Below are 24,234 nucleotides of genomic sequence, written 5' to 3' on the forward strand. Positions count from 1 at the left end.
ACATTTTACTGCCAGGTTTTATTTAGATCAAGTATCGCTGCAGCATTCTGACCAGCCCAGAGTTAGCAGCAAATGGCAGGAATCATATAAAATGCAATATCTTTTTTTTCTTTTTAAACAAAGTGCTTTTCTAAGATATACATATATAAATAGATACAAAATAAAGTGTCACCATTAAAAAGCTCAACTATTTAAAAGCTTTTTTTTTACTATAACTTAATACATAGAAAACACTGAAATGCAAGGGTATGGAATCCACTAAAAAGATTCAAAGTTGTTTTTATTCAATGCTAGACCAAAATCATATTCTGGTTTTCAGACATGCACAGCAACAAAAAAAGCTATAAAAGCAATATCAGCTCTGAGCAGCCTGAGTTCTTACCAAGGGATGGCCTGTTTGTCAGTATAAGTGCCATCCAAATCCTGATTGAATGTTAAGATTCTCAGCATTTAAATGCCTTTCAGTCAAAACAAACTGTTAAAAAATGTCAGGCTAGGTGGATTTAAGGAGACACTGCTCTATGACCGGAGTGCTGCCAAAAATATCATCTATATGCCAGCACTATTTCAGGCTTATAGATCTCTCATCTGTCATGATGTTTCTGCTGAAGTTTTGGATACATTTTAGGGTTGTTGCATGCATGTTGCTGTTTTTTTTAAGGTAGAAAACAGTATGAAGCAGAAAGGTGAATATGGAAGAAAAGTCTTTCTGTGCTACAGCTCTGTAGTGGTGTACTGGCCTTCCCCAGTCTTTCAACTTTTCTTTTTAAGGTAAGCATGCACTGCTTTCACACAGCAACAAAGATATTCCCAGCTCCCACTTAGATGCAAGGAACTGCACTACAAAAAAAAATGTATTTAAAGAACAGAGAGAAAACCTTTATGAGCTTTTTGCATTTGCTCAGAGCTATGAAAGACTTATTTGGTATTCTTAGTAAAAACAGTGTTAGTCATCTGTATATAAAATAAAGGGGGAAGAAAAGCATTCATGAAACCAGAGAATGATTCTGTCTCAACATAAATGATTCCCTCATCAAGAGATAAAGCTTTTCATTGGTACTTTAACACTGACTAACAAAGCAGACTCTTGTGAGTAGAATTGCACGCACGTTTGTATTTCCCCAATGATAGAAACTACTGAGTTAACATTAAGTCACATAGAAGTTCGAAGAAGCTAGTTGAGATATCTGTACAAAAATATAAAATCTATAAATCCTTTTTCTTTAAGCCTGTGTTGATCCTTGGAAACATCACATGCACAATAATACAACAATTGGAAAAGTGGCAACTAAGGAATTAGGTATTTGTAGCTCTTCTCTCTTTACATATATATACACGTCACAATAAAAATAATTTTATTTTGGTTGTTTGGAAGTATACTATAAGCTAATTTTTTTTTTAAATTCTCAAAGTTCAAACCTATTTTACTAAAATCCCAATATATTAAAATTTTCTACCGTAAGTGCAGAAAATAAAGGATTTACAGACTTCTAAATGGCCAACTTCTCTACTACGAAGCAAACTAGAGGAACAGCAAAATAATAGTTATGTATGAATGCTCCTTCTGTAGATAATTGGACCCAAAGAGAGAGAAATTCACAGTTCAGTAAGATCCCTAACCCTGACCTTTAATTTTTTCTTTTTATACATTCAGTACAGTATCATGTAAGCTGTGCAAAACTTTACTTAAACTGGCAGTTTGCCATATCAGTTGCATTTGTCTTTGGTACAAAAATAAACAATCGCATTAATGTGCAAGTATTTGTTTTCTTCCGGCCAAGTACCGAAATTGAGTATTCTAGAGCCATCTTTTATACAATACATAGACTCTGTGGCATATCTACATTTTCAACATATTCCTATATACATTCAAAAATTTGTAAGAGCTGGAACAAATACATTAAAACCCATGAGACCATCTATACATCTTGTCCCCCACAAGGGTTTCTCATCATACAAAGCCTTTTACCAGTTCTTCCCGCCCACCCACCCACCCCCTTAATACAAGGCACAAAGAGTATACATTTTTTTCTTACTTGCACAGACATTTAAATACCGTATCAAGCTCAGAAAATTATATTTTTTATATGGCACACTAGCTTTATTGCCAGGTGTGCTATGTACAAGTTATGGTTGCAAAGAAACCTTATTGTTTTAATTTAGAACAAAAAAGCAATAATTCTAAAAATAAAACCCTTAACGAGAGTTTTTTATTTTAGTTAGAGCATAAACCTATCATAATGTTTGGCATTTTGCTAGAATTTTATTTGCAATACCACGTACTGCTCCTACGTAAGTTATATAACCTGGTCCTAGATAAACTTAATTTTTAAATGAATATGTAGCCACCACATTTATGCCAGAAGCAGACTTAAAACTACAAGGTTTATGCTCCAAAATGCCATTAAGCATTTTATATCATGCTTTTACTTATTGTACTACATTGCTCTAAAAAGAAAAAAAATAAACTTAAACTGTGTTTTAAATAAAGCTAAACTCACATGCAGACCAGAATTTTACAATGTAGTACATGACACAGGCAGAATTCTGACAAATGAAAATGGATAAACTAATGTCTGCTAAACTTTTGACGTAGGTATTCGAAGCCCAACGAGGCCCCCTGTAGGATCTCCTTCTGCTGTTTTCTCTAAAACCTGGTTCACAAATTCAGATGTTTGCCCAGCTACCGGTGGTCCTGAAAGAATGAGCAAAGATGCATCTTTAGAATATTACAAAAATATTGGCTTGCCCCCCAAGTTAATCAAGATTTGTCAGTGCAAGTTTCTAGATCTCTTAGCATTCAGCAACTTCAACAAATTTGGAATTGACAACAGGTTAGAATCCCATGACATATCAGTAGAAGGAACTAACACTTTGGCTTACTTGCTTCCTACCTTCTCACTCTGGGAAACTTAATCCTTAGGGTTATTAAACATGGACTAATATCCAGAGAGCTCAGGGCAAGGAATAGAATCATGCTTTCCACTCTTATCTGTAATAGAAACTCTGGTAAACTAATTTCTCTTCTCCTCTCCTTTTGGCAAATACTCATGTGGGTTCTGCAACCCTAGGAATCAATTTTTCCAGAGCCAGACTATCCTCCCCCATAAGAAGCCAAATCTTAGACCCCACATATTTTATCAACAGTGAGGGAAGGAAATAGGATATCATACACATTTTAAAATTATCTAAAAATTAAAAAGCTGAAAGAGAAGAACAGACTTTATAAGTAACACTTGGATAGGTAGCAATACCACCAAAAAGGATTTAGCAAAATACACAGAATGCAATCAACTGGCTCATTCGAGACCTTTTCAGACTATAGAAGCTTAAAATGTCTTAGTGGGTTATTACTGCTAGCTTTATATATCGTCAGTACAATTGCCCATTCCTCTAGGGAATGGCTGTGATGCTGGACTTGTTTGGGGTGTCCTGTCCTGCATATTTTGCAGTACTGGAAACAGCAGACCAAGTAAAACAGTTTGAGAGAGACAGATACAGACAGATGACTGAACACTAAACTGCAGGGATCCTGCAAATTAGGATAACCTTGCTGATGATTCTTCATCATTTGTGTTTGAAAAAACATTTACTGTCAGTTATTTTGGGGCATGATAGGAGGAGCAATTTTGATGCTGGTAACTGGGTCTGACCTGAACAGCCCAGGCTAGTCTGATCTAATTAGATTTGGAAGTTAAGCAGAGATGTCCTTCATCAGTGTTTGGATGTGATGTGAGGACCCTGCCCCCTCCTCCAGCCAAGATCCCCCTTGTTAGTGGTAGGGTTGTCAGGTCCAGTGGATTAGCTGGTGGGGGATGAGAGTGAACTTACTAGAAGCAGGAGGTGAAGACATCGGAAATAAACACAACATGTGTTGGGGACACTGCTCTGGTTTGTAGGCAAAACCTCTACAGTAGAATTAGACTTTGCCCCCAGCCCTAGAGCACAATCCCCACCCCCCATGTGCCTATGTCACTGCTGGGTATACATCTAGTTAAACTTTAGATAACCAGGCATGCCTTGACTTGTTTTAATATTAAAAGCCAAAATTAAGTCATTAGTGGCTAACACTAGCTTTCATGGTCCATGTCAGCTGGCTACCCAACGATGATCTTTTATTAGAACTACTCCAGGTATACTTTGACAAGGCAATTATACTTAGTTTTTAGTTCTAGTTTTAGCAGAAGGCAGACTAAGGCTACAAGTCCTAAAAGTTTGACATGGAAGTAAGTTTTACTAAGATCAAACAAGCCTTGCTTCCAAGACACTGTACTGAAAATCAGGGAGAGAAATGCATGATCAATATGTTCTCGGGGGATATGTATCAACAACTACACAACTACTCTGCTAAGGAAGTTCGTAATAACTCCTAGATCAGGATCAATATGTGATGGGAATTGAATATGTATGTCAACATGTATGAGACATACTAAAAGGATGACAAACTATACTTCATAGGTATTAACAAGACGGCAGTAGTAACTCTTAGGTCAGAGCCAATTTATGAAGGGGACTGACCTTATACCATTTACGATAATAACAGAATATATTCTTATAACAGATCATATTCTCATATGTATTAACAATCACTTGGCTAAGAAAAATGGTAAAAACTTCTAGATTAGGAATAATATGTGATGGGAACTGAATATGTATGTTAAAAGAGATGGCAAACCATATCAGCTGGTCGCTTTTTTTCTTAATTTTTCTGTAAATGCTTTATATAATAATAAATAATAAAATTATTTAAAAAAATGTTCTCGGGGATGCTCATGAATATCTTTAGAGACTGAGGATATGACACTCACCTCTAGACTTCTATGCAGGACTTTCCTTAATCTTGATCCGGAAACAGCAACTGATCCAGAATGTTGCAGCCAGGATCCTCACAAATACAATGTGGAGATCACATATCCAGCCAGCACTCCAACAACTCAGTTGGCTCCCAGTTGAAGTCCGGATCAAGCTTAAAGTTTTGGTAATCACCTTCATGACCATATGCAGTCTGGGCCCAGTGTATCTGACAGACTGTCTCTATGTCTATACCCCCCAAAGAGGCCTATGCTCTGCCACCTCCAATTGGCTGATGATCCTGGCCCCAAAGAAGTGTGTCAGATCTTAATCAGGGCTAGAGCCTTCTTCGTCCTGACTCCCACCTGGTAGAAGAGATCAGGACCTTCCTGTGCTCCCATAATTCCTCAGGTCTGTAAAAGAGAAGTCCTCCACCAGGCATTTGGTCGAGGCCGACTAACCCAACAACATCCACTGGTCCTCTAGATCAGTGGTCCCCAACCTTTTTTAGGCTGGGGACGGGCAGGGCAACTGCCCCGCCCGCGCATCACACATCGCGCATGCGCTGACAGGCAGCGCATGCGCCATATGTGGCTGAAATCGCGAAAGTGCAGCGCATGCGCGATTTCGGCAGCACATGGCGCATGTGCGGCTGGGCCGCACATGCACAATGCGCGGGCATGGCCCTGATTCCCTCTTACCCCCCCTCCCGCAGTAAGAAGCTTCCCGGGCCGCAAGCTTGCGGCCTGGGAAGTTTTTTACTGCGGGGGTGGGGGTGGGGAGAGCGGCCCGGCGCCATGGCCTTCGCGGACTGGCACCGAGCCGCGGCCTGCAGGTTGGGGACCCACTGCTCTAGATAACACATATATGATCTAAATCTAAACTGAACTCCCTATGAGTTCGTGTTAGAAGTTACAGTTGTAATATAAACTGAGAGCCAGCTTAGTGCAGTGGTTAGGAGTGTGGACTTCTAATCTGGCAAGTCAGATTTGAATCTGCGCTCCCTCACGTGCAGCCAGCTGGGTGACCTTGGGTTTGCCACAGCACTGATTAAGCTGTTCTGACCAAGCAGTGATATTAGCGCTCTCTCAGCCTCCCCCACTTCACAGGGTGTCTGTTGTGGGGAGAGGAAAGGGAAGGCGACTCTAAGCTGCTTTGAGCCTCCTTTGGGTAGAGAAAGGCGGCATATATGAACCAACTCTTCTTCTTCATCTAATTCTGCTATTCACCTTGGAACCCGTTGTTATTGTTATCATTATTATCATAATTACATGTATATTCTCCAGGTTTTGTGTCAATGAAATGGGCATGAAATTGGGGTCACTGTGGGTAGGCAGGTAGTAGTGAGTTCCTGCATTTGCAGGGTGTTGGACTAGATGGCCCTGGAGTTCCTTCCAACTCTATGATTCTATGATTCACCCATGCAACCTTGTGTGTTACATAGTTTTTTTTTGTCCCTAACTCTCATTACTGTATTTTTTATGCTCACAGGCAACTGATCCCGGCACCAACATTTGATATTTACTTACCTAAAGTATCTTTAATAAGCACATCAAGTTTCTGACCCATATTGGTTCCTCTGTCATCTTTAGGACTCTGTACTCTGTTCACAATTTCTTGTTTGATTGAATTGATCACAAACAACAAGTTATCTGCAGAAGTAAAGTGACAGCATGAGCCTCCCACACCGCAACCTTTTAAGAAGGAAGAACACATTTCCCTAAGTGTATGTGCCATGCCTAGGATAACAAGCTATTTATACCCAGCTTTTCTCCTTGACTGGGGCCCAAAGCAATAATGAAGTTTCTTAAAAACTATTCATTTATAAGCTCAATAACATTGTCTTATGTACCAAGGAACCTACTAACATGGACTTTTTTCTTTCTTTAAAAAAAAATGTCTTGACTGGTGCTCCCGAACCAAGCCGGCTTGTTACGATTTACAGTAACCCCCCAGTAAAAGAGATAAAATCACAGAAATCTCCTGGCAGCATAAAACCAAACTATCCCCCTCCCAACTCACCAACCCAGCATGGGCCAGAATAGCCCTTCCCTGGCACACACTGCCTACAGACCTCGGAGGAGGCACACCTCCGGCCCTCGATGTATAAGGCATTCTGAGGAGGGAGCCAAGGTCTTCCACAGCCTGGCCTCAACCGAATGCCTGGTAGACGAGCTCTATCTTGCAGGCCCTGTGGAACTGTGACAGTTCCATCAAGGCCCTCAGCTTAGACTGCTGGCTTTCAAACTTCATAGACTCAAGTCATACTTGTCTAGTGTAGCCCATCAATACAGAAAGCAACCAGGCTTTGGGCCCTGATAAACTGACTCAAGCCACCAGTGGCTATTTAAGTTGATGCATGTTATCTTTCAAAAAAATACTGTTTACCGTATTCCGTGTTCAGACCCCACAATTTCACTTTGTTGGCTTCATACTGGGCCTTCTTTTTTAGTCGGCAAGCCCTAGGTAATTGGAAAGCAGGGGAAAATTGAATGAAAAAAATTATCTAGTCATGACAGAACACATGTGATTCCTGTATGCTAGCATACAGTTATTACCGCATGATATCACAATTCCTCATTTATTTATTCAATTTATAGACTGCCCCTCCCTAACGATGGGCTCGGGAGTGGTTTACATTTGTATACATTTAAAACTAAAACTATACAAGCATAATAAAATACAATGGATTTCCTAGCCACCATAATTTAACTGGCAAATTCAGTAAGTCTGATGGTTAACGAGTCCTTTATACAGGGGAGGTCTCATATAGGGTGAAAGCATGGAGACAAAGAGGAGGGAAGCCCACAGTATTTCATGTCTGCCTGGTCCTCAATCATAGGCCTGGTGGAAGAGTGCCTACGATTGATAGCTCTCACTAAAGCAGTAGTTCTCAACCTGGAGGTCGGGACCCCTTTGAGGGTCGAACGACCCTTTCACAGGGTGAGCAGCTTGGTCGGAGGGGGGGGGCACACCACCAACATTGCTGCTCCTCATGAAGATGCCCATGATTTTATATACAATTTATAACCAATTTATATACAATCATGAACAATATACAATCTTCACGCCATTGGTCAGATTCGGTTTAATTTCTGTGAAAGAACACTTGCATAATTTTATGGTTGGGGTCACCAAAACATGAGGAACTGTATTAAAGGGTCGTGGCATTAGGAAGATTGAGAACCAATGCACTAAAGGAACTATCCTCTTCCTCTCCAAATACTCATGGCAACATTATTGCTACAGGGTATTACAACTTTCAGAAATTCACTAAAAGCAACACAGTTAAAAGATTTCAACCATGTCGTAATTGGGGATTAATCAACTTTCTGCAGAATCCAATCAAATTTTTTTCATATTGGTGGAGGAGAAAAGACAGTATAGCATAATGCATGTTTCCAAGTACAAATACATACCCTCTGGGTTACTACTTGGGCACTGTTTTCTCTCATTCTACCAACATGAAAATGTTGAGGAAGGAAATAAAGCCTTATTTGTACAGAGCATTGTTCTAACTTGAACTTGTCCATTGGGTTTTCACGGCAAAGATACTGGAGTGGTTTGCCATTTCCTTCTCCAGTGGATAACCTTTTGTCAGAGCTCACTGCTATGATCTGTCCGTCTTGGATGGCCCTGTATGGCATAGCTCATAGCTTCACTAAGCTACGCAAGCCCCCTTGCCACGGCAAGGCAGCGATCCTTGAAGGATCCTTGAAGATTATAGAATTTCAAGAAGCAACAGTGAGAACTGAACATGGAATCACTAATCGGTTCAAAATTGAGAAAGTTCGGCAAGGCTGTATACTGTCACCTTGCCTATTTAACTTGTATGCTGAGCATATCATGAGAAAGGTGGGATTAGAAGGCCAGATCCTGAAGATGAAAAATACTTTGGCCACCTCATGAGAAGGGAGGACTGCCTGGAGAAGAGACTAATGCTGGGAGTGATCGAGGGCAAAAGAAAAAGGGGACGACAGAGAATGAGGTGGCTGGATGGAGTGACTGAAGCAGTCGGTGCAAACTTAAATGGACTCTGGGGAATGGTAGAGGACAGGAAGGCCTGGAGGATCATTGTCCATGGGGTCGTAATGGGTCGGACACGACTTCGCACCTAACAACAACGACATAACAATTGTTCTAACAGCCAGAATGTAAAATAAATGCAATAATAATTACCTGGAGGCTAGCTTGTTTTTTTCTTTCCTTGACCTTGGCCTTGCTGTTAAGGGAAGTTCGCTGACTGGAGTCAAGTCACTGATCACTTTATTCAGTTTCCTCAGTTCATTCCCAATTTGTAGAAGTTTTTTAGGGTTGGGAGTCAAATCTTCTACATCAGTCCTTCGTGACTTCTTAACAGCATATTTCCCTATGCAACCATATGAAGAAAGAAGTTACCTGGAGCAGCTGTATTTTAAAAACCATTAATATCCTAGGATTACAGAAAATTATCAATGAAGCTTCATGAAGTACATTTCGCCATATCTCTTAAAGGAAGATCAGAATGCCATCTCCATTGCTGTGCGGCAAACTGGAAAACAGAGTTAAATTGCTTAGAAATTACATTTACCATGATGTAATCCATTCTTCTGATACATGTTACTGGGTAATGTATCACGATTCCACTCAGATGGCCTCAGCATTCTCTCCTGCTGGGATGGTGTCAGTTGCTCACTGTATTCCCAGAAATATCGCCGTTTGCCTCTTTTTCGACAAGATATAGCAGTCATTTCTTTCAAGTCCTCTACAGAATCATTTTCATATCCTAAAAAGGTAATAAAGTTATAGGTTAACTTCTCCCCTGGAAAACAAAAGGATAAACTGAGAATATCTTCAAAGTAAAGGAAAAAGGAGGGAGTAGGAAATCTAGAACTTGTGAATCATTCCCAAGAGCAGGGTAGATAAAAATGATATTTTTACATTTTAAAAATCCAATTTTTAAATTTAAATAATTTAAAAATAAAATTCTTTTTGAAGAAAGATATATTATAGTCCAAAGATTATTGATAATGAAGTTTGTATTTTTTTATTATGTAGTATGCAATGTTTATTTTTTTGCTAAATGAATTCCATTAATCCAACCACAATGTCATGCTCTTCCAAAGGGTTCCGTAAGATTACTTTGGGCAATTTTTATCTCAAGAACATATTATCACAGATGCTAGGTTTTGCAGTTCTCAAAAATGAATATGTGTCTGCAGAGATAACATAATTCTTCATGACAAAATATTATGAAATAAACACACACAGTTGAGAAAAAACCTTAATCCTACTGTTCTGTAGCAAATCTATGTCTCTTACATTTTAAGTAAGTCTTTCTCAACCATAGTTTCATGAAACCCTGGGGTTTCTTAATGGCCCTGGAAGGGTTTCCAGAATGTGTGGGAATTAATTTTGGGAATATTTTAATGAAGTTCTTCTACCGGGGGAACGGCAGACATGCGAACAAAATGCAAACACTTAAGTTTATACCAGCAACAATGATTGAGATCTAGTCTTACTGACATGATTTAAATCATGATTTAAATCAAATCCACGCTGCCCAAGAGTAAAGGGGCTAGCCCGTTGTGATTACAAAAGCAGCAAAGTAGGGCTACAGGCAAAAACTGTTTAAATTTCAAGGCTCATATTTCCAAAAGGGGTGGCAGTAAAATAAGCACTATGCAGCTATGATTAGATACATAGGCATAGCAACGGAGAAGTTTTACTTAAAAAAAAAATACCTTGCATCGCGGGTCCTTTAAAGCATGGAGAAAGGTGATTGGCTGTCTGGCTTGATTGACAGGCAGAGGAGAGTCGCATGTATAGTATGTTCCCCTCTTCTGCCATTTCAAGCAGGCATGTTGAGTGCCAAGAAGTGCGAGAAGGTGGCAGAGGAAAGCGAGAGAGCCAGGAAGTGAGATTTTTTTATAGTGTTATGCCAGTGCACTGGCGTAATGCTATTTTTTTCAATGCGGAATGGCCCTGCAAGTTCTTCTCTTAAGTCATAAAAATAGCTCGCAACAATAATATTGTTTCTTTAGTTGTGACTGCCAAGTATTTTAAAATTCTTCAACAAACTATGTTAAGTCAGTCATTCATCTTGTCCAAATTCAGAAATACCCCCCCTCCCAGAGTGCTTGCTTGGTGGAGGTTGCAGCCCAATTACAGACAACAAGAATAATTACCTGGTTCAGAAAAAGTATCACTGATATCATCATCTTTGTCATCCTCATAATCCTCCTCCTCTTCCTCCTCCTCCTCGTCATTTTCTGACAGTTCATGCTCACTTCCAAACCCTTCATCATGGTCTTCATCTTCCACATCTTCATCATCATCTTCATCCTCATCAGGATCAGCTTTGCTTGCCTGCTCTGCCAAACCATCTGTGACAAAGAGGGAATAGTTGTGTTCTTCCTTTTTCTGTGATGGATCTGAAACAGATGTGCTGGCAGAGAGACTGCTCTCCTCAGCGACTAGTCCTGGAGTTTCCTGGGGCGGAGTAAGGAGCAGAGCCTGAGTCTCTTTAAAAGGCAAAATAGGAGCACTGTGACTCTGAAGGGAGACAATCCCTTTCCGCTCTTGTTTCTTTGCTACAGCTCCACAGTAGCAGGTATTTTCTTTTGCAGCATCAGCATAAGCCTGATTCATTGCTGACCTACTCTGGGGTACCATATTTATTTTTACTTTTGCCTTCTTAACATAATCTTTACATTCAACATGAATGTTCACCTTCTCATTGCTGTACACATTGGTCTTCACCATAATTTGTGTGCTTGAATTGGCCTTGCTTGCTTTTTGAGCAAATTCTGACAAAGGAGCCTCAGCCTGAGCAGTCTTGGATGAGCAAACTGGGGCTGCTGCTCTGGTTGTGATCTTCTTTGCTGGCAAAGAAGTTAACTGGCTTTGTTTTACATTGAACAGCAATTCTGAGTAGCACAGTGGATCTGAGACAGGCTGAGAGTCCTCACTGTTGAGCTGTGCCAGAGTTGGGGTTTTACTGATGACTTCTTCATCCTGGTATGGGCTTGAAAAGTCATCAAGGCCCAGATAATCCACCTCTTTTGTTCCCCAGATGTCACAGTTGGTTAATTTGGTGTATTTTGTCAAATCTTCACAGTAAGTGTCCCACTGTTCCCACTTTGAAGGGAAAGAGGTTTCAGTATCCAGAATGTCCGTAAAAGATTCCAGGTTCTCAAGATCTTTACAGTCCTCTACAGAAAGGAGGTTGTCTCTGGAACTCTGCTGGTAATCCATTTCTCTGTCCTAGAAAGTTACAATAAATAAGGTACATTTGTTTTTTTTTTTTCACTCTCCATATTGTAGGTGAATACACAGGTTTCACCTATGCCTTTATTTTTATTTATACCTAAAAAGGGGGGGGACAGTACAAGCCAGTTTGTCAATTTTTAATCCAAGACTGATAAGAGAGCCCAGTTCAATGCTTGTTTGCAAGCAAGGAAAAAAACATAAATTATAATTGCCTATATATTTTTTAACCAAACAAGCTATTTTGGTTGTTGACGACATCAGTTAAAGAGAAGAGGCAAAAACAAATGTCATATATTTGTCACATCCAACATGCAACACCCAGAATATGAATAACTTTATTTTAGATAGTCAGAACTTTTTAGTATCCCTCATGTAAGATGCTAATAGTTTTAGATAACTTTAGGATGCAGAAATCATATAAAAATGACACATGATTTGCTTAAGGAAAAGATTAAGGCAGGGACAATAAAGCAGGTTTCAGATTCTGATAAAGATTAGAACAGTTAATAATATCATGTATCTCCTCATGAAGGATTGTTGCCCTGACTCACCCCCAGGCTCATTAGCCGGATGTCTGGAAGCAGTGACAGACTGGCTCAAGCAGAGCCATCTGAAGCTTAATTCTTCAAAGATGGAGGTCCTGTGGTTTGGAGGTGCAGATGAGGAAGTGACCGTGCCCTACCTGGATGGGGTACAACTATCAGTTGCATACTCAGCTAGGAACTGGGGCATGATCTTTGACACCTCCCCCTCAAAGGAGGTGCAGGTCACAAGAGCAGCATGGCCAGAGTTCTTCCACCTGTGCCAAGCTAAAAAACACCTAGCCAGTAATCCAGGTGATGGAGAACTCTAGGCTTGATTTCTGCAACTCACTCTACACGTGCCTACCTTATCCCTGACTCAGAAACTACAACTGGTCCAGAATGCAGCAGCCAGGGTTCTTACAAGAACACCTTGGAGGGCCCGCATCCAGCCCGCACTCCAACAGCTGCATTGATTACCATGGATCAAGTTTAAGGTTTCGGTAATCACCTTCAAGGCCATATGCAGTTTGGGCCCTGAGTACTTGAGGAACCACCTCTCCACCTATGCCTCCCAAAGAGCAATATGCTCCACAGGTACCAACAAGCTGGCCCCAGGGAGGCTCATCTGGCCTCGTTCAGGGCTAGAACCTTCTCTGTCCTGGCTCCCACCTGGTGGAACATGTTCCCAGAAGACATCAGGGCCCTTCCAGAACTAAAACAGTTCTACAGGGCCTGCAAAATGAAGTTCTTCCAAGGTTTTGGTTGAGGCCAATGAAGCAATCCTACCAATCAGAACCCGGAGACCCCTCCCACCACCACAGGTGTACCAAGCTACAGCGCTGAAGTAGCATTATATAGCGAACTATGATGTCAGAACTTTACAGTTAAATGTTGAACATTTTATTGTTATGAACTCTACTATCAAAGGTATTATGTGTTCTCAATTACTGTATGTTCAGAGGTACTATGTAGGCAACAAAGGACCTCAATGGAGTATAATGCAATGGAGTCCACCCTTCAAAGCAGCCATTTTTTCCAGGGGAACTTATCTTTGTTGCCTGTAGATGAGTTATGATTTCTGAGAATTCCCAAGTCCCATCTGGGCACTGGCATCCCTAAATACACACATAATGATGTCCACAAACAGTTCTTTCCCATGCACCCCTTCACACACACCCCGATCTGCAGGATTATGCTATTGGAAAGTATAGGATTTAGAAAAAAATTCATAACATAGAAAACTGCACTGAAAAGGCAGGACCATGCTGTCATGACTCCTATGCCAACAGAATTTCCACTGATGAAATAAGGAGAGCATGGTTCCACCTCCACCCAGGGCTGTCCATGTAGCCATTTGTGCTTGTGAGTCCTATAGCCTCCAGCCTTAATGTTTTGGAGGGATGGAAAGAACCATGTCTTTGTGCAGTAAGATCCAAGATGGAATATCTATCACAAGTGAAAAAGCAATTATTTTCTTGCATCTTCTTGTGTATGCTGAAGGGGGAAAAGTAACATTTTAAAATTCGCTCGCTCAATAAAGCAGCTCCTCAGTAAAAAGTATACCAAAGATTTTTGGTTGCGTTTAGGTCACATTTCTCAACCATTCATTGGCAAGAATCCATTGTTACTGAGCTGATGAATTCAGACTACCTCAATGAGCAGTTAAATTTAATAAAGGAGGCATCTCATTCTGGCCTTTGCTGAACAGATTTCTGCAAGCCTTAACCCTCTCATTTAAAAAGACCAAGCTACACTTATTAAGAAAATGAAAATAAACTTACCAATTCATACATGAAATCTGGATCAGAACTGCTAGCCAAAAGGTCTGTGCTCATCAAAGTCTGTTCTGAAAACATGTGGCTTCGAAAGGCATCCCCAAAAGGAGGGTCCATTCCACTCACACTAGGCTATGAGAGAAGTGTTAGGGTTTGTTTTTTTTAAGCCAAGATACTTTGACAAAGAAATAACATTTTTCTTTAAACATTAAACATCAGCAATTTATGACATCTAGGATACACTCTCTAGAAGCTGTATTTGGGTTAGTCATCTATTACTATATTCCACACTTATTTGGTTGTCTGAAGGAAGGATAAACTGGTTTGCTTGACAGCAACATACAAAATAATTCTGTTCGGCATCTGGCACTACCAAATTTTAGTAAAGTATGGCCCAAAGTTGGACGTTTTTACAAATGAGAATTTTTTTAAAAAGATGTAAGAGAGGCATTGCACTCTTTTACATTACATCTTTTTTGGTTTTGCATGCAGTGCATCATGTGATCCACATTTTTGCAGTGTCACTACTGCTAAACAGCCTCACTGTCCACAAAGTGCTCAGATCATAAGGTAAGACATTCTGTACTTTCAGACACAGATAAAAAATAATTTGGCCATCCCTGATCTAAATGACTTTCTAAAGAACTTGGCTTCTTGATGCAACGGCTAACTAGCAGTTTGTTGTCCAAGAACTAAGATACTGCTCTTGCATAGGATTCTACCCCCCACTCCCCTTGCTAGTAAAAATGTCAGGGGCACCTGTATGGCAATCGCATCACAGGAACTGTGATACCTATTAGCTGATGCAGAGCCAATGATAATATCACCAATGATAATATTCATTAGCTTCCCTTGCCATGCCCTGCAAAGCCACCAACGTGACTCCCTCTAAAATTGGAGATTTTTGTTCAAGATCACATAGCTGCTCAGCTTTCTTTCTGCTGTAGATGTTTCCACCTCCAGCTTTGTTCCCTCTCCCTCATAGACAAGATCAAGGGCCCTCAAATTCTGGTTAGTTAACAGATGAAAAGAATAACATTCAGTTTTATCAATTACTAGTAAATAAGCCCGCTGCAGGCTTAATGCAGCGGGCGCTAGCGAGGCTGGGGAGTCTGGAGGGGCGCGGCCGGGCAGGGTTGGCTCGGGCTGGGCCCGCGAGTCCGGCGGCGTGGCCTACCTCGGCGCTGGCGACCCCCGAACTGGCTGTGGGCGTCGGCAGCGAAGCGATCAACGGCGGGGCCTGGGGGGGTCGGCGGAAGCATGTTCGGAGGGTGTGAGGCCGGGCAGGCTGTAGGCGCGCAGGGCTGAGGGGGGCAGCGCAGCTGCGGCCGCGGGCGCAAACGGGTGCGGGGGCGGCGGGTGGCGGCACGTGTCGGTGGTAGCAATGTTGGGCGTGTGCAGGTGTTTTGGAGGCAGCGGCGCGGCGGCGGACCGTTGGAGGGCGCACCTCGAGGCAGGAACCGGCCGTGCGTAGGAGCGGCGAGGGAATGGCAGCGGCTGGCCGGGCGGAGGCAAGGTGGAAGTGGGCGGATCGGGAGGCGCTTCCGGCGGGAGAGAGTCCAGCGGGAAGGGACCAATCGCGAGGCCCGCTGTGCGCGCCTCGCAATTGCTCCCTTGCGGCTGGACTGACAATCGCTTTGCGCCTGCCAATTGGGCCCTCCGATTGCCAGTCATGAGGAAGGGGCCTATTGGCACCCTTCCTCATCACGGACAGGGCCCTCCTTAGGTGCCCTTAATCGATTATTTTATCCGCTCTGTTTGTCTACTATTTGTCTATGAAGTAATACTCCAGGGATAAGACTAAGAAGAACTGTTTCCTATTTCTAGATCCATTCACTATCTGGCATTTTCTGCTACTTGGTATATCCAGGTCCCAGAAAACAAATAGGATAATTTGTTATGATTAAACATACTGTAATGTACTGTACACCATTGTCATCATAATCCTTTTCTTTATATATCCATCCCAAATACTAAGTTAAATAAATTCTAAGGTAGTAGAAATATTGGAAAATTACCTGAGGCATTTCCAAGCCCAGATCCTCCAAGTTCAGTTCCAAACTTTTTGTTTTCTTTGCCTGTAATTTCCTTTCCAGCTTTTCTTCAGGGTTCGTAGGTAACATATAACTCATGCAAAGGAGTCACAGATCTTCTCTAGAAAAAGCTTCACGACTACATGGAGCTCTTCTTTCTTGGGGGTATTTCTATTTGAAATAAAAATAATAAAGTGTATTATATTTCAAACATTTACATTTGAACATTTTTACTAGACATTTTTTGAATGAAAGAAGTTTACATTAACATTAGCATTCTGCTAAAACATTTTGTAGTGTTTTGTTCAGCCTTCATCAACTTTTTAACCATTTTTACCAACCCCAGAAGAAGCATGATCATGCAAAATATTGTTGGGAAGCACAGTAGTGTACGCACCCATCATTGCCCATTCTGGGAGGGGAGGGTGGGTCAACATGACCATATATGGTCACGTAGTAAAATAATGGCTTCAAGTCCTGTTCATGAAACTTTGGTCGTATGAATTTCTTAGTGGGTTGTATGAGAAAGTTTTTGCTTCTCTTAGGGTAAGAATGCAGTGCCAATTAGCTGCAACTGCTCCCTTGAGAAGCCTAACACTGTCCACACATACTGATAAAGACAACTGGCTTCAGTAGTTCCCAATTAGCTTGTTAAGAGATAGGGCCTTAAGTTAGTTGATCCTGTTTTAGGATTGGCCCATCTATATTGACACTACTAACCCCATTGGGTAATTAATCAATTAATTTGTCTTTGATTGGTTTCTGTGCCCAAGACCCCATGTGGGAATAAGCCATAAAGGTTTTCTATTGTAACATCTTGTTGTTCACATTTTTGTCCTGTTCAGATTTTGGGGAAACCCTTGTCTGTAACTTACAACTTGTATCATGGACTTTGAAACTCTTACAACCTTGCATTTCTCGTGAGTATCGTGTGTTAGCCAGAAATATTATACAATTATCTTATTTCTTCACTCCTACTATATTAGCGGTCCCCAACCTTCTTGTAGTTGGGGACCACCTCCTAGGGTGAGAGAGCGCCGGTGGCCCGGCCGCCGCCGCCGCACGTAAACGTGCACAAGCAGTTGCCATGAACGCGCGTATTTGCCATTAGGTGGCGCTAACGTGCATGCACAGAGCTGCCTCGCGTACGCGTTTTCGTCAGCAGGGGCGCAAAAATGCATGTGCGGCAGCTCTGCGCATGCGCGTTTGCGTCCCTGGCGTGCCAGCAGCCGCGTCTGCCTCTTCCCCCTTCTCGCTGCGGGGGGGGAGGCAGGCGCAGCCGCTGGGCTGGAGGACCTCTGTACTATATGACTTACCTCTGTGCAACTTAATAAATATAAAATAATTTTTAAAACCTATCCTGCTTAACTCATGCTATATACCAGAAAAACCTTTTGTCTTGTGGGCTTCGTCTATGGACGGAACCAAGTTCCCTGGTAGCCTCCTGATAAGACTGCCTCTGGGTCTCGAATGCCTAGGGGCCCATTCAGAGGTGGTGGTAGTACTACTGAACAAGAAGGTTAGGTTATTAATTTCATCCCATTGGTTCTGGTCCATCCCACAGGGACAAGAGAGAACAGGTCTGCTCCATCCTTTATATCAGTGGTCCCCAACCTTTTTATCACTGGAGACCGGTCAACACGTGACAATTTTACTGAGGCCCGGGGGGGTAGTTTTTTGCCAAGGGACGTCGCTGCCGCCACTGCTGCCACTGCTGCCTGAGCCCCTGCTCTGCTTGCTTTCCCAACGACGCCCCTGATTATCTGTTGCCTGCTGGGAGGCACTACCTGCAGCATGCTGAGTGGGAGCCCCAGCCATGGCGGCCGCTGGAGAGCACCAAAGGTGAGCCAGTGGCAGAGTGTTAGGATAGCCCCCGAGGAGGAGCTGCGGACCAGTACCGGTCCCCGGACCGGGGGTTGGGGACCGCTGCTTTATATAGCCACCTTTTAAATACTTGAAGATGGTCATCAGATCCCCTCTGTCGTCTCCTTTCTAGGCTAAACAGACCAAGCTTCCCCAACCTTTCCTCATACGTCTTGGTCTCCCAAACTCCTCACCATCCTTGTTACCCTCCTCTGGACACGCTCCAGTTTGTCTACATCCCTCTTCAACTGGGGTGCCCAAAACTGAACACAGTACTCCAAGTGAGGCCGAATCAGAGCAGAGTAAAGCAGTACCATCACCTCCCGTGATCTGGACATGATACTCCGTTTGATGCAGCCCAAAATCCCATTTGCCTTTTTAGCCACTGAGTCATACTGTTGACTCATGTTCAATGTATAGTTTACTAAGACTCCTATATCCTTTTCTCACATCCTACTGCCAAGACAAGTCTCCCCCCATCCTATATTGGTGTGTTTGGTTTTTCCTACCTAAATGCAGAACTTTACAATTGTCCCTATTGAACTTCATTTTATTCAGTTTAGCCCACCTCTCGAGATCATCCTGTATTCTGGTTCTGTCTTCTGTTGTGTTTGCTACCCCTCCCAGTTTAGTATAGTTTGCAAATTTCATAAGCGCCCCCTCTAATTCCTCCTCCAAATCATTTATAAATATGTTGAACAACACGGGCCCCAGGACAGATCCCTGGGGCATGCCAGTTGTCACTCTTCTCCAAGAGGATGCTGAACCATTAACAAGTACCCTTTGGGTATGATCTGTCAACCAGTTATCGATCCACCTGACAGAATTGGAATTCATACCACATTTTACCAACTCGTCAACAAGAATATGTGGAACCCTATCAAAAAGCTTTACTGAAATCCAGATAAACTATGTCCACATCATTCTCCTGATCCAGCAGAGTAGTCACTTCCTCAAAAAAAAAAGAGATAAGGTTGGTCTGACATGACTTGTTCTTGCAAAACCTGTGCTGTGTCTTATAAATCACAGCTTTCTGTTCCAGCTTTTTTAAAAAAGAAAAATATATTTACTTAAAAGCAAGACTCTTCCCCCCTCCTTTTGAATTAATCATCCTCCTTTTGAATTAATATTGTATTTTATTTATTTATTTATTTATTTAATTACATTTACATACTGCCCTCCCGCAAGGCTCAGTTCACATCCCCGCCCTATTCGTAATAGATGTTACCTGCTCCCCCCCCTCAGAATCCCATCAATAAGCCCTGGACCTGTTTGTATTACTATATTGTTTACTGTTATACTGTGTTGTTATTTGGTTACAATTATTAGTTATCAGTTATACATGTTCTACAGACTGTTTTATGTATTGTTCTCTGTTATAATGTAAACCGCCCTGAGCCTCTGGGGAGGGCGGTTTAGAAGTATGATAAAATAAATAAATAAATAAATAAATAAATAAATAAATGTGCCTGAGAAAGCCTTAATTACCACTACAACTGTCTCCTGTGTGTTGTATAACAGTCTCAGATAACCTTTGCCATCTTCCAACACCAAACCACCTGCTGCAACGGGACCATAAATCCGTGGGACCTGTAGGAGACTCCCCATAAAAAGGCAAGGCATTAAGTTTTTTTTAATTAAAGAAGGGACTTATTTGTTTATTAGGGGCCTTTTCCATTCTGCCCTAATTTTAGTTTCAAATACTTCTAGCAAAGGAAAAACCTCTTGAGTAGGACCAAGCTTAGAAAAATATTCTTCTTTTCCCTTGGGGCCCTTGGGTTTCTTTTTTGTATCAGATTGGTCTTCCTCAGGAACAGATTCATTTAAGGCTGAAGCCCCTAATGCTTTGTTTAACACATAATGTAAATCTTCTCCTTTGAAAAAAACCTTCAGACTGAGTTGAAATGTTTTTGGGTTCTCCTCATCAGTCAAGAAGGCAATGTCATCCTTGGATCTAAGGGACTCCAGATCCTCCTCCTCTGAGGAATGAGACCTGTCAGAACTAGGTGTGGACCTCTTTTAGGCAGCCTTTGTGGACCAATAAGGGATTCCTTATGCCTGTGGTCTAGAATCAGCATGTAGTGTAGGATGGGACTCTTTGGATCTCTCCTTATCATAGTGCTCGATCTCCTCCCACAAGGCTGCCCTTAGCAGGTTAAAAATTCAGGGAGCAAGGTAGGGGTATTAACAGCCTCCGCCCCCATCTGGGAACTGCACCCTGGGGAAGGATCAGCACAATGGACCGCTGTTGGATGCGCTCACAGACACGTTTGGCATGATGGGGGCCAGAGGGTCATGGCCAGAGAAGCCCTCTGAATGAGTTGCCATTCTCAATCTAAAATGGCGGGCGTAACTGAAGGTAACGCTTCCCATGTTTGTTGCTGCGCTGACACGCACAGTCGCTGTCTAAACAGCGCACTCAAAACACAAAAAACGAGCAAGTCCCCCAATAAAGGTAAAAGAACTAATGCTCCACAATAACAATTAACAACTATCAATAGCTAATAAGGTTTTTAAAATATTTGTATTAACTATACTATTTAACTGTTAGCCTTAACTAAACAGCTCAACTTTCTATCTTACTAGTCAAAATATACCAACTAGCTGGAGAGGTTTATCAGCCCTGTCACTCCCTAAGAGGCAGGAAGAAGACTTGAGCAGGGTGTCTTCCATGGTGCAGGACAGGAAGCAAAAATTTATTATTATTATTAAATTTTTATACTGCCATTTCCTTAGGCTCACGGCGGTTTACAAGATAAAAATTACAATAAAACCCATAGTTAAAACCATTAAAACTAATCCACACTATCAATGTTAGGCAACAGGCAAGCACTAACTAACTCCACTAACCCCCCCCCCCCGCAAACTGCCCCAAGTTAGCCAAGGGACATCAGGTTGCTAATATGGGAGTGAGGCAATCAGATCATTCAGATGAACCCAGGGAGCCCAGATCTAATGTCAGGACCGCCCACCCTGGCCTCAACCACATGCCTGGCGGAAGAGCTCTGTCTCGCAGACCCTGCGGAAAGCTGTTAACTCCGGCAGGGCCCTTAGCTCTTCCAGGAGCTCATTCCTGGCAGGTTGGGGCCAGGGCCGAAAAAGCCCTGGCCCGGGTCGAGGCCAGGCGAACATCTCGAGGGCCTGGAACCACCAGTAGGTTTGCACCCGCAGAGCGAAGAGCTCTGCGGGGGGCATAAGCAACCAAGCGGTCCCGTAGGTAGGCAGGACCCAGGCCGCGTGTAGCCTTAAAGTTTAAGACCAAAACCTTGAACTTGATCCAGAGACAAATTGGCAACCAGTGCAGATGTTGGAGTACCGGCTGAATGTGGGCCCTCCAAGGTGTTCTAGTGAGGACCCTAGCAGCCGCATTGTAATTTCTGGGTCAAAGACAAGGGCAGGCCCACGTACAGCGAGTTACAGCAGGGGTAGTCAACCTGTGGTCCTCCAGATGTCCATGGACTACAAGTCCTATGATCCACTGCCAGCATTTGGAGGACCACAGGTTAACTACCCCTGAGTTACAGTAGTCTTGTCTGGAGGTGACTGTTGCATGGATCACTGTGGCGAAGTGATCTGAGGACAGGTAGGGTGCTAGTAGTCTGGCTTGGTGAAGATGGAAAAACGCTGTCCGGGATACTTTCATGATCTGAGCCTCCATGGAAAGGGAAGCATCAAAGATCACACCCAAATTCTTGGCTATTTGTGAAGGTGTTAATTGCACTCTGTCCAGGCATGGGAGGTGGGCTTCCTGATCCGGCCCTCTTCTACCCAGCCACAGGACCTCCGTCTTGGAGGGGCTGAGTTTCAGGCGACTCTGCCTGAGCCATCCAGTCACTGCTTCCAAACAACTGGCGAATGTATTCGGGGGAGAGTCCATTCGTCCGTCCATTAGGAAGTAGAGCAGGGTGTCCTCCGCATATTGGTGACATCCCAGCCCATAGCCCCAGACCAGCTGGGCTAGAGGGCGCATTTAGATGTTGAAAACTGTGGGGGAGAGTTATCACCCGCTGCGGAACCCCACATGGGAGTCCTGCCTCCCTGTTAAAGCACTGTGAAAATACCCATCGAGATGTCTTCCTGGACCTCAAGGGAGAACAACTCAGTCCACTTTATACCAGGCTCCAACAGTTAATATAAGTAAACTTTCCAGCCTTGTTCCTTGCAGTGCATAAAGCAAAACTTTGGACCACTGACTAGGTGCAAGGTAGTGTAAACCTCTTAAGTAACAGCTTCTCCCACTACTTAAGCACACTGACAAGACAGCTGGATCCACCAGAAGACAAACTTGCTCCTGAGGCTTTCCCTGCAACATGTACACTATTCCTCCTTTATGCCATCAGTTCAGGCGAAACTGATAAGACTGCACAGAAGTTCACAGCAAAGTGTCACCCCAAATTTTGACCACTGTCAGATTTGTCTGACTTGGAAGCTGAACTGTATAGAGAAATCAGTGTTTCACCATCATCCTCAAGGATTAACCTTCCTTCATTTGAAAGTTAAAATAATTAAGTGTGCGTGTATAAATGGCCCTGTTCTCCATCAACAAATATTTCAGAGTTTAACTGAGGATTAGTTTTTTTAGCAAACTACTGTCATGCCAAGGCTATATTTTCAAGAGATCCTTCAACTTGGCCTTTACAATAAAACAACCTTATCCATCACTTGAAGTATTTATTGGGGTAAGGGGTACATCTCAAGGTAAAGTTCCATCTAGAACAAATAAGTTGGCTATGAGAGTTTAAAATTAAAATAGAAATAAACATTTGTGCTCCTAAGAGAAGGTACTCCCTGTTAGAGAAATTCTCATTGTGCCATGAGAAAATTAAATCCTCTTCTAAACTCAAAGTATCCACCCACAGAAGAGATGGTGTCCCAACCCCAGGTCTCTGTGTAATTCATTATGATGTGATTGTCTCAGCAGGCCACTGGTAATTTTGCCACAACGCTGCATCAGATGGAACTGAAGGATTCAATTATTCCCCGTACAGAGATGTAACACAATTACCCACTTTCAGAGGTAATACATAACACACACTAACTGGAAACACCTGCAGAAGCACAGCACATTAAAAAAATACTATAACAGAAAAGCATTTCAGAAGTATGAAGCAAAGTTTGATACAGAAAAAGAAGAAGAGTTAGTTCTTATAGGCCGCTTTTTCTCTACCCGAAAGAGTCTCAGAGTGGCTTACATTCACCTTCCCTTTCCTCTCCTCACAACAGACACCCTGTGAGGTGGGTGAGGCTGAGAGAGCCTTGATAACACTGCTCGGTCAGAACAGCTTTATCAATGCTGTGGCGAGTCCAAGGTCACCCAGCTGGCTGCATGTGGGGAGCGCAGAATCGAACCTGGCACACTAGATTAGAAGTCCGCACTCCTAACCACTACACCAAACTGGCTCTTAATAACCTTCAGTTATTAGTATTACTGTGGCAGGAGCAGTTTTCGGATACAGACACATTTCTTTAAAATACTGTTATAAAAAGAATGAATGCCAATAAATAACCTCCTATGTTTTCGATGTCAGTTCTTTTACAATCTTTTACAATGGCTGTGATCCATTTGAAACAAAACATTAACACTGGCTTCTAGCTATTCCAATTTCAGTTCAACAAAATTGATGTCCAACTTTTCTAGCAGACTGCCTCAAGGTGTCCACTGTGCAACCCTTCAAAGCACCATGAACAGCAAGACAAAGGAACATCTATCGAACAACCGACTCAGCCCAGTGGAGTTTCACACTGGGTTGCAAAAATGTACTTGCTCATTAGTTCCTCTGGAAGCAAGCATTCCAATTAAGCTTAGCCAATGAACTAAATTCTTTTAATCTTTTACTTTTCATGATGAGACCTTGGAATTCAGAAAACCATAGTGTCATTTTGATATTACCTTGGTATAAAGATGGCATTGCATAAATTAAGACTGGTATTCTGTTTCTCCCCCTTCAAGGATCGCTGCCTTGTTGTGGCAAGGGGGCTTGCGTAGTTCAGTGAAGC

The 24,234-nt window shown here is 42.5% G+C and overlaps 1 protein-coding gene across 2 annotated transcripts in view; it reads right to left on the reverse strand.

Annotated features, from left to right (window-relative positions):
• Positions 1-1,995: 1,995 nt before the first annotated feature.
• Positions 1,996-24,234, reverse strand: part of CREBRF (CREB3 regulatory factor) — a 37,114-nt gene continuing 14,875 nt past the window's right edge. For both annotated transcript variants that reach the window (XM_077327039.1, XM_077327040.1), the window contains exons 2-9: positions 16,360-16,545; positions 14,348-14,473; positions 10,959-12,036; positions 9,362-9,556; positions 8,971-9,160; positions 7,180-7,253; positions 6,321-6,443; positions 1,996-2,695 (exon numbers count right to left, since the gene is read on the reverse strand). In XM_077327039.1, the coding sequence (XP_077183154.1) occupies positions 2,580-2,695; positions 6,321-6,443; positions 7,180-7,253; positions 8,971-9,160; positions 9,362-9,556; positions 10,959-12,036; positions 14,348-14,473; positions 16,360-16,473 (2,016 nt within the window). In that variant the 5' untranslated portion in view covers positions 16,474-16,545 and the 3' untranslated portion in view covers positions 1,996-2,579. The remainder of the gene's footprint in view (positions 2,696-6,320; positions 6,444-7,179; positions 7,254-8,970; positions 9,161-9,361; positions 9,557-10,958; positions 12,037-14,347; positions 14,474-16,359; positions 16,546-24,234) is intronic.

This window comes from Paroedura picta, chromosome 3, assembly GCF_049243985.1.
Source record: "Paroedura picta isolate Pp20150507F chromosome 3, Ppicta_v3.0, whole genome shotgun sequence".
Taxonomy (NCBI): Eukaryota; Metazoa; Chordata; class Lepidosauria; order Squamata; family Gekkonidae; genus Paroedura; species Paroedura picta.